General features: G+C 50.6%; 1 protein-coding gene across 1 annotated transcript; it reads left to right on the forward strand.

Annotated features, from left to right (window-relative positions):
* The first annotated feature begins 1,888 nt into the window (after positions 1–1,888).
* On the forward strand, positions 1,889–9,681 carry LOC139796670 (SERTA domain-containing protein 4-like). Its single transcript, XM_071745047.1, has 3 exons — positions 1,889–2,020; positions 9,114–9,203; positions 9,292–9,681. The coding sequence occupies exons 1-3, from the start codon at positions 1,889–1,891 to the stop codon at positions 9,664–9,666; spliced, it is 597 nt and encodes a 198-aa protein (XP_071601148.1). The 3' UTR covers positions 9,667–9,681.
* Positions 9,682–10,025: the final 344 nt, after the last annotated feature.

Raw genomic sequence — 10,025 nt, forward strand, 5'->3', positions numbered from 1 at the left:
AAGTGTGCATCCATTCCCACTGCTTAAGGGGGAGAAGGACTAAGCCTGGTGTATGCTGCTTTGCATGGAGTCCCTGGAGCAGCCAAAGGGAGTTCATGTGTTCTACCAATAATGATGTGCTCAGATATGATTTGTGTGGGACACCTTTTTTTCCAGATCAAGAGAACAAGGGATTGCCCTTGAACTTCAGATGCTGCTAAAATTAATGCATTCTCATCGCACCTTTCCTTGGTTTTGGCACTGACTGAGCCTTTGAGTCACCCTCGATAGCAGGATGAGACATGGGCTGGAGTGACCAACCTCTCAAACAAGGGTGCCTATGGCACGAGCATCAAAGCTCTCAGGAGCAGTGGTGCCACCTGTGGCAGTTGTGTTTTGTGGACATAGGCACAGCTGGGAGGCACAGAAGAAAATTTACTGTCTGAGGAGTTGGAGAAAGGTGATGACCAGAACCCAGGCTGAGTGCTGGGGTTGATCTAAGCCGGTGTAGCACCAGTAAGATTGGTTCTGCCATTGACACTGATCTGGCTTGCCAGAAAAGTTTAGCTCATATGGCCCTTTTTTCCAAGTCTGGGAGTAGAGCACTTCTTCCAGGGAAGAGCCAAGAGCCCTACACACAGATGGCTGGAGAAGCTGACGTTTAAAACAAAAATTTTTTTTTTTTTTTTTTTTTTTTTTTTTTTTTTTTTTTTTCCTTTATAATCTCCTATCTGTCAGTCTACCTATAGAGTTAGGATCTTTGGGAAAGGGATTCTTCTTGTGCACACTGCCTTGTGCAGGTAAGGTGTTACTTACTCTTTTTTAACAAATTCCCTGAGCCTTGCTGGCTGGACCTTTGGTAGGGTGTGTGGGCTGGGTCTGATATCCCAGCTACCTCCATAAGGTGGATCCTCAGCAATGAAACCTCCTGTCCTGGTTCAGGTGCTTGGAGCTGCCCCACCCCATTGGGCCCTGCTGTTTTGTTTGGGAAAAGAGGAGGTTTGGATCGTTTTGCTGTGTGGCTTCTATTCCTGCAGCAACTCCACTTTCTGCCCATGAGATATTAGAGTGCCACGGTGCCTCTCTGGGGTCACCTGGTGCAATTGCCGCATGGATAGACCCGGCATGACATGGTGGGGAAGATGACTCTGAGCCTAAAGGCTCAGGGAAAAGCCAGTGTGCCAAGATGTGGTGGTGGGCACGGAGGAAGGAGGGAGCTACAGAAATTGGGACAGAAGAGCTCAGGTTTTGCAGCCCCAGATCAGGCTCACTTTTCCCTCCAGCTTTTCCAGCCACTGGGTTATGTTTCTCCTCATCTTGCCCTGAAGCCAGCAGAGCTCTCGCCCTCTCCCCGTGGTTCCGTGGGCACACGGCACACCCGTGACTGCCGAGCCACTCCATACATCCTCCAGCCTCTCCCCCCCCGCCCCTAAAGCTCAGAGCAGGGCTGCTCACTTCTCCTCGCTCGAGGGTTTCACATCCCAGCCCCTGCCGAGATGCCCCAGACAGCTCCTCACTGCCTTCCTGCTTCTGAGACGTCCCATCTGCTCCATCCCGGCTCACCGGGAAGCCTGCTGGTCCCTCGGCCCGGCCCAGCCCATGGCACGACATCCCGATGCCGGGATCTCTGCCACCCTGCTCCCCTCCCCTCCCCTCCCCTCCCCTCCCCTCCCCTCCCCTCCCCTCCCCTCCCCTCCCCTCCCCTCCCCTCCCCTCCCCTCCCCTCCCCTCCCCTCCCCTCCCCTCCCCTCCCCTCCCCTCCCCTCCCCTTCCTTCCACTCCTCTTCTCTTATACTCCCCTCCCCTCTCCTTCCCTCCCCTCCCCTCGCCTCCCTTTCCTTCCCCTCCTCTCCCCTCCCTCTCCCCTCCCTCTTTTTGTCCCTCCCCGCCGCCGCGAGTCTTTCCAGTGATGGGGAGAGCGTCACCGTTTCCTAGCGACGCTCCTAGCAACGCTCCTAGCAACCGGGCAACATCTGCTCCCGCTGGACCAATCCGCGCCGGGAACATCTGGGAACCCACCTCCGCGGGCTGCGGCCGGGAGGTGATGCGCTCCTCAGTGGCTGCAAGGACCCGCAGGAGCTGCCACCACCTCCACCACCACCACCACATCCTTCACCACCACTGCCACCACCTCCTCCAGGAGCAGCAGGCGACTCCGGGAGCATCGAGGGCAGGACAGGGAGCACCCCTCCCGCCGGAGCCGGGGCTCTCCGGGTGAGTGTCACGGAGCTGGCAGTGGCAAGGGACAGCGAGCCTTGGGGCTGGCTGTGTCAGCGAGCTGGTGGGATCTGCACAAATGGCTTTAGCAGGTGGCTGTTGGCATGGAGTTAAGTTTTGTGTTTGTTTGTGAGCTCTCGGCTTTGCTGCACTGTGGAAGAGGGTAAGGAGCTGAGGGGCAGGATCCTGGCTCATCCTGCAGGGATGTGGGCACAGGTGCCTGCTGCTCTGCAGGGCTCCAGTATGCTCTGGGAAAGGACATTTTATTCAGAGTAATCTTTTTTTTTTTTTTTTTAAGGGAGGTACTTTTCAGGTACTCTGAAAAGTAGCCATAGCTGGTCTTTCATTGCCTGCTAGAGAAGTGTCATCCTCTGGGATGAGACAACTCTCTAAATATAGATGTCTTGCAGCTGTGGCTCACAAGTGCGCACACATCCACACTCCCTGCTTCTTTCTCTCTTGCAGGTTTTAGATCTGTTTATTTTCAGCCATGAACATAAAAAGCACCAAGAGTCTCTGCAAAGACGTGCAAAAGTGCAGCCTGGGTATGCACACGCATATCTGTGATTCTTTTTTCCTTCTGGGGTGGAAAATATTCTTATTACAGCATGCTAAATACTCCCTCCAGAAGGCAGAGCATCAGCCAGATCCTGCTGTGTCTACCTGCAGCCTAGAGACTGTATTGTGTGCAAGGCAAACACTGAAACTATTGCAGGCTGCAATAGTTGTGTTAAGTAAAAATGGCAAACCTGAATTTCCCCAGACCTGTATTACTCTGCAGGCAGTGTGGGGGTGTGGAGGTGTGTGGTGGTAAATTAACTCTACGACTCAAAATAATGGTGTGGTTTTAATAGTACCCCTATAGCTTTCCTCCAAGGCTGACAAGATGTAATGGAGAAAATAAGTGTGCCATTTTAAGAGGTGGTGTTCAGGGCAGTAATTGTGTTCTAGCTCAGGAAACTTCCGGATATTTAGAGGAGCAAGCTGTGTTTGTGCAGCATTGGCTCCAAGAGGATTAGAGCTATACTACTGAACTGATCTTTCTTAATGTTTTGTTTTCCTTTCCTGATGTTTGAAAGGGAGTCTGGGGAGCAAGGACAAAGTTAGAAAATTGGATATGACATCAGAACTCTTATTTTTCCTCTTCTTAAGCCCTGTGGGGCTGCTGAAATAGCACTCTCCTCTCAAAGTCCCGTTGCTTGCTCTCTATGTCCTGACTTTGCCACCTGAACCAAATGTGTTTCTTCTTGATCCACCACGACAGGTAACCCTCCAGCAGTGCTGTGCTGCCAGAAATGCTTGCTGAGCCCCTGCAAGGAGGAAATCTTACCAGAGCTGCTGAGATTATCCCAGAAAGGCCCTTTGCAGACTGACTTCGCATCCTCAGGTAACTAACAAGTTTGCAGTCTTCAGGGGGGTTGACTTCTGAGTGAGGGAAATGACTTGGATTGTTGTTGAAAGGAGGTTGAAGCTGGAAATATGATTTTGTTATTTTGCTAAATGCAGTGGGACTATAAGGAGTGAGGTAGGAATAGTCAGTCAGTCACTAAGTCTCGTGTCTTTCTGTACTCATGAGAGCTGTTCAGATGCTTGTGCCTCGCACATAGTTCTGCCCAGAGAGAACCTGCAATTAGGGAGATCTGCAAAGCAATTAGCAAGCTAAAAGAAAGGCAGTTTTAAAGTGCAAAGACAGCAGACAACAGCATGGCTGTGGGTCACCTCCTTTCCATGGGTCAATTAAAGGGAGCTCTCTCTGCTTGAGCGAGGAGTAAGACCCTGGGGAAGGGCTGCAATCGATTGGCAGTCCGTGTGAAATCTTGGGGCTGGCATGTGTTTTTGATCCACATCTTCATCTGCCTGTGGTCTGGTAGCTTTGCATTATCAACTGGGAATCCCATCATGGGATCAGCTGCTTTTCCTGCTCCCGGCAAAGGTGAAATGCAGCAGTGTAAAAAACCAGAGGTTTGCAGCTAAGCACTCCCTAATTGCGAGTGCTGCTAAGGTTAGAGACGGGGGAATTTATCCCTGCAGTTTGACAGCAGTTGCAAGGACATGATGATATTTCCTGCCATGTCAAAGTCACATCTCCTGCTGATAATAAATGCCAGTTTGTGTGTGCTCAGAAGCCTCAGCTTTTCTACCCGTGTGTGCAAGCGCTGCTCAGAAACCGTTTCAGTCTCAGCCAGCTCTTGCTTGCATATTGATTTCCCTCCCTTGCACTGGTAGGAGAAACCCTGCAGGGCAGCAGCACATTTGACTCGCCACCTTCCACACAGCATCAGCAGCTCTGGCCGGGCCAGGGAGAGCGTTTGCTCACCCCCTGCAGACCTCTGCACCAACAAGCCGATAGCACCTGCTTGCACAACTCCCTTCACTGCAGCACGGTGCTAGTGGGGAGGAATTTTCTTCCCAAGGGAAAGTAGGAGAGGTGGAGGCACAGACAGGTTGGGGAATGCTCCCAAGGTCTCATGTAGGAGCTCTAGGGCAGGGCTGCTGTGCAGACCCAGGGCTTGCACATCCCTCTCCATTGCCTGGAAAAGCACAAGCTTTGGGTTTGTTTGTTTGTTGTTGGGTTTTTTTGGTTCTTTTTCCTAACCATTCAATCATTTGTTAAACTTGGCTGCTCTTTGGGCTAGCCTGCAGCCCAATGGAAATCACCCAGCATTAATTCATGCCAAAGAGGGGCTGCTGTCACTGGGGTGATGTGGGAGCGCGGGTGCCAGATGAGGAGAATTTGCCATTTACAGTTCGACTGTGATGTTGCCGTGTTAGAAATCTATTTCCAGTCCAATTTAGATAAGATAGCGCTCTGTCCAAACATACCTAATAACACTGTGGGCACCATAAAGCACTGTGATTATTCCCGGGGAAATAAACAGCAACGGGGCACAATTTGTTTTTGTGAAAGTACAATTAAAGCCCTGGCCAAGCTGCACTGGAGAGCTCCGGGTTTGAGACAGAGACGTCTCTTCCCTCACTGCCCCGTGTGGGATTTATGCTTCAAACTTCCATTAGCCTTAATGGCATCTCCAGCTGCCCTGCTCCCATGTGCCATGCATTCAGAGCAGGCACACACCAGCCGGGTGAAAACACCAGATGGGGGGAGCAGGCACCCCCTGCCCTCTGCCCTCCCCCAGCCCTGGCACTGCTGCTGCTGCAATTTTAGTGAGCCCTCGGGTAGCTTTGGGGAGGGCTCGCAGCTGGCGGGCTGCTGAAAGCACTTTTCCAAGGTTCCTCCAGGCTGGAAGGACAAACCTGGCAGTCAGGGCTCAGCTGGTTAGTCCCCGTGGGGAGATTTGGCCCCACGCCTCAGCTTGTGGTGTAGGGCTGAGAAAAAGAACCCGTAATGTGATTAAGATGTATCTGTCTCTGGGCTTGAGCGAGGCAGAGGGGGTGACTCATAGCACCTTGCTGGAGCTGTCAAAACACTTGGCTGGGGAGAATAGCCTTCTGCACAAAAAGCACTGATTGAATATGTTTATATTTAAACAAAACACCAAAGGTCTGATTCACTGCGGCATTACTACAGCCTTGCACGCCCGTGTAACCCCAGACGAGCAGCCCTGAGGCACGCACAGAGCCAGTCTGCTTGGACTTTCAAGCTAAGTATTAGGGAAAGATTTGGGCTTTGCAAGCCTCCTGCAGAGAGAAGTGTCCATTGTAGGCTTTAGCATCGGTGCTGAGAGAACAGAGCAAGGGTTTTTGTACCCCTGCATCTGCAGACAGATGTTTGGGCATCACCAGCAGCAGCCACAACAGATGATGGTAACAGCAAGGTGAGATGTCAGCTACACTGAGAACAAGAGCAGACCTTGAGCTTATGTGGAGAAGCCCTGTGATGGGTCTTGCTTGCTTTCAGCTCACTTGTTTGCTCTGGGGTTTTTTTTGGGTTTTTTTTGCCGTGTTTGCAACTCTTTGCTCCCAGAGTGAGGTGACAACCTGTGGGAGCTGCTGGGCTGGGGAAATGGGTGCCCTGGGCCCTGCAGGTTTGGAATTGCTATAACTGGCTAACAGCTAGCATGGTGTGGACCAGCTTGTAGATACTTTGCTCTTGGAGTGTAGCATTCCACTGGCAAGTGGGAACATACTTGAAACCAACCTTACTGCCCAGAGGTGCTCTTCTTGTTCATTTGCTGCTTGTTTCCCTTCCTTGCTATAAACCAAATTTGGGGGGAGTGGGAATTGTTATAATTTTGCTGCTTTGTCAGATGTAAGGTCTATAGGAATTTAACATAGGAATTTACCCCTGTACCCAATGGGTCTGTCCCAGGCTGGTGCTGACCTTAACCCCAGAAAGGGGCTGCCAGTTGGATACTCAATGAACACACTGCCAAGATGGTCATGCCTGTCCTCTGCAAAATACATTTTTTTTCTCTCTGTTTTTGCCAGCCAGCATCATGCCCCAGCCCATGGCATATGCCAAAACACAGCTCCCATCCCTGCCCCCAGGGTCAGGGTGCCAGGGCTCCAGTAGCTCCTTGCCTTGTCCTGGTTCCCTGCTGTTTGCTGGTGTCTCCAGGACCACTCATGCTTAGGGAACACTGAACATCCCACTGTCACCTTCCCTCTCTGGAGCAGGGAGAGGGATTCCCGTGGCCAGAGGAAGCAAGGGAGAGGTTTTCAGGGAGCTGGTGGAGCTGCAGGGCTGAGCTGCAATGCTCTGCACCCTGGGGTTGACTGTCTTGTCCTCTCCTGGTTTTCTGCTTGTGCTGCACACAGGCAGTGCTAGCTCTGTGCTTCCAGCCTTTGCCCTGAATAGAGGGAGTGAGTTTTAAAATGTAAAAGGCTTGGGACTGATGGGGAAGGATGAGCTTGTAGGTCATCAACCTGTATGCTGAGTTTGGCTCCTGTCCCATCACTGATAGCCCGTGTGGCCAGGATTATGTCACTTTACCTTTCTGTACCTTTGTCTTCCTCAGAGTAGTGTGAGAAAAACTGTGATGTTATCCCATCCTATGACACTGGGAGGATACATGCATTTGTGAAGGTGCTCAGATAATACAGCATTGGCTTTGTTCTTTTTTTTTCTTATTAGGAGAACCTAATATCAGAGTAATTAATTGTCCAGGATGTCCAGGCTCTGTAATTTGTAATTACTGTTTGTTATTCAAACAGTAGGATAAAACCTGCTAGCAATGAAAGCTGCAGCACATGGATTTACACCAGTGTTTGCAGCTACTTGGTGCTAACAGAGCTGTGAGGATCTTGCCCTCGAGTGTGTGCAGCCTTCCAGGTTGACTTAGAGATCAGGCTGTCCCACCACAGGAGCCATGGTCCCTCTCTGAGCCCATCTGGGGAAATGCTGCTGCTGCATGTGATTGTGTGAAGCTGGGTCCCAGAGTGGGGATGGGGTCTCCAAATGGGGTCTTAATGCCCAAACCGAGAGGATTTTTGCCCAGATTTTTAACATTCTTTATGGGAAACTTCCCTTCTCACGGGCTTGAAGGAGAAAACAGGGAGAAAACAGAAGAAGATTCTCTTATGAGGAGATTTCTTCTTCAGCTCCTTCTTGTGGCTTCTTGATGCAGAGGAAGGAAGAGAGAGCACATTATTCCTTCCTACCAGGGAAGGAGGGTTGCCAGCAGTTCCTGAAATAGTTGTGTGGGTATTTTTTCACTCCCACCTGCAGCTAAGACTCAAGGAGCCACCCGTGTCCCATGGCAGGATTCTTCCAGTGACATGAGGTCTGTGTTTGGGCTATGCAGTTCTTTTATTTGGCTTTCCTGCTGTATCAGAGAAGCATCCCAGAACCAAGCCCTCAGAACTTCAATTTCAAGTGCTTCCGTGAGGAGATCTCAGTTTGGGGAAGAAAATATATCCCACAGGGCCTGTCTTTGAGTTTTTCTACAAAGTGGCTCTGGATACTTTCTTTCTCTAGTTTGCCTTTTAAAAAAGTAATGAATTTAAAAGCAAACAACAGAAATTTCTTACAGAAGAGTGGGACTGGGAGGTGATGATGCCACCCTCAAATGCACATACCTCCTCACACTCTCTAGTGAATAACCAGTCCTGGTTTTCACAGACCCCCAGTGTTCACCAGACAGAATATCACCAGTGAAGATGCTAAATTAGCATCATGACACCTTTCCACAGAGATGAGTGAGCTCAGAGCAGCCAGCCAGGCTGGGCTGCAGATGTGTGGAGAGCCCTGATCCTCTGCAGGGCTCTGCTCTGCTCTGAGCAAGCAGAACCTGCACTGGGTCTGGTCACAGGATAAAAGCCCAATAGTTCCTTTTCTTAGCTCACAGGCTGAGCCTCTGTCCTGTATGCTCTGAAAAACTGAAGCAACCCAGAGACCATACCAGCTCTCCATCATCCTCCAACCGAGCTGGGGCTTTCCTGGTTCTCTGGGACAACACTACCATCTAGTGAAGATGCTCTGTATTGTTTCCTCAGGGAAGCCATGGGGCTCTGTGCACAGAGTGTGGTAATAATCATCCATTCCTTGCCCGCCCCACACCCCAGCGAGTGGCAGGGACCCCTGTTCTGCAGATGGGTGACCCCATCCTGGTCCATCCTGCAGTGCACGGAGACCTTCAAGGCTTAGGCACAAAGCTGCGTCTGGCCAGGGGTCACCCCACTTGGTTTGTAGGACCTGGAGACCCTGCCCAACAGTGGCAGTGAGTGGCCAGTGCTGTGGTTGTCACTCTGGAGCAGAGCTTGCTGTACTGGCAAGCCTCAGGGTGCTGGCTCAGGAATGCCATCATGTTTGCCAGCTTCTCCATTATTTTTTTTAAAGTGGGTTGAGGGTTGCAGGTTGAGGCTGAGTGTTGTCCTGGCTGCGTCTCACCTCTGCACCTCTCCATCCCCTACACACCCTGGATCACGATGTTACAGCCAGCATGGCAGCAAGCATTACCAAGCCTTTTTATCTTCTTTTTTTTTGGCAGAGCTGATCTGATCGGGGCCTACCAAAGACATTAACGACGTCGAAAGTAGCCTACTTTAAGAGGAAATATGCAGAAGAAGAACATTTACATCAAGATCACTATGAGTATTGTCCAAAAGTGAGTAGCTCTCTCATTCCAGACCCCATCCTCTCCCAGTCTCCTTCCTCAATGCTAAAGCCCCCTTTGCTTGCTCTTCACTCCCCAGCACCTGATACTACCCGAGGACCGGACTTGTATTCTAAAACTTTCTCTCCAGAAACTCCGATTCCTGGACGACCCTGAAGCCTATCTCCGTAGGTCTGTATTAATTAACAATCTGTTGAGGAAGATTCACCTAGAGACAGAGAGGGAGAGCTATGAATACTTTAAGGAGGCTCCGTGCTATAGGACTGCTTACTCTGACGCACGAAAACGGCTGAAGTTCATGGTGCAGGAGTGCTGTTCCCAGTCACTCTATTATGAAGAGCTGCATTCGTATCGCATCGTGCCTTACTCTGCAGAGAACGCCGTCTACGGGATGGGCTACACGAGCAGCCACTTGGAGCAAAATTCTCAATTGCTTATTTATAAAATGAATTAAAGTAGCTGTTAGACCCACTGGTGTTTGTTTCCGAATGCTTGAACTGCTTGTTGAGAGGTGTTAAGATGAGGCACTAATTGCGGGTCTACTTGTGATCAAAGGTGTTGGGAGCTGAGTGGAAGGGACTTTGAATAACTCTGCTGTCCCCACTCTTAACCCCCTGGTTATGAAGTACCTTGGCAGACACACAGAGCTGGTGCAATACGGAGGTCCTTACCCGCAGAGACTGCGTGCAATGTGTTTTGTAGAAACAAAAGCTGCATTTAATTTATCTGTGTGTAGATACAGACGTTCCGAATCCCTTTGCAGTTAAATTATGCCATTCAGGAGCCCCCAAGGCAGTGGAGTAGTCTGACAGT

This window comes from Heliangelus exortis, chromosome 5 (assembly GCF_036169615.1).
Source record: "Heliangelus exortis chromosome 5, bHelExo1.hap1, whole genome shotgun sequence".
Classification (NCBI taxonomy): domain Eukaryota; kingdom Metazoa; phylum Chordata; class Aves; order Apodiformes; family Trochilidae; genus Heliangelus; species Heliangelus exortis.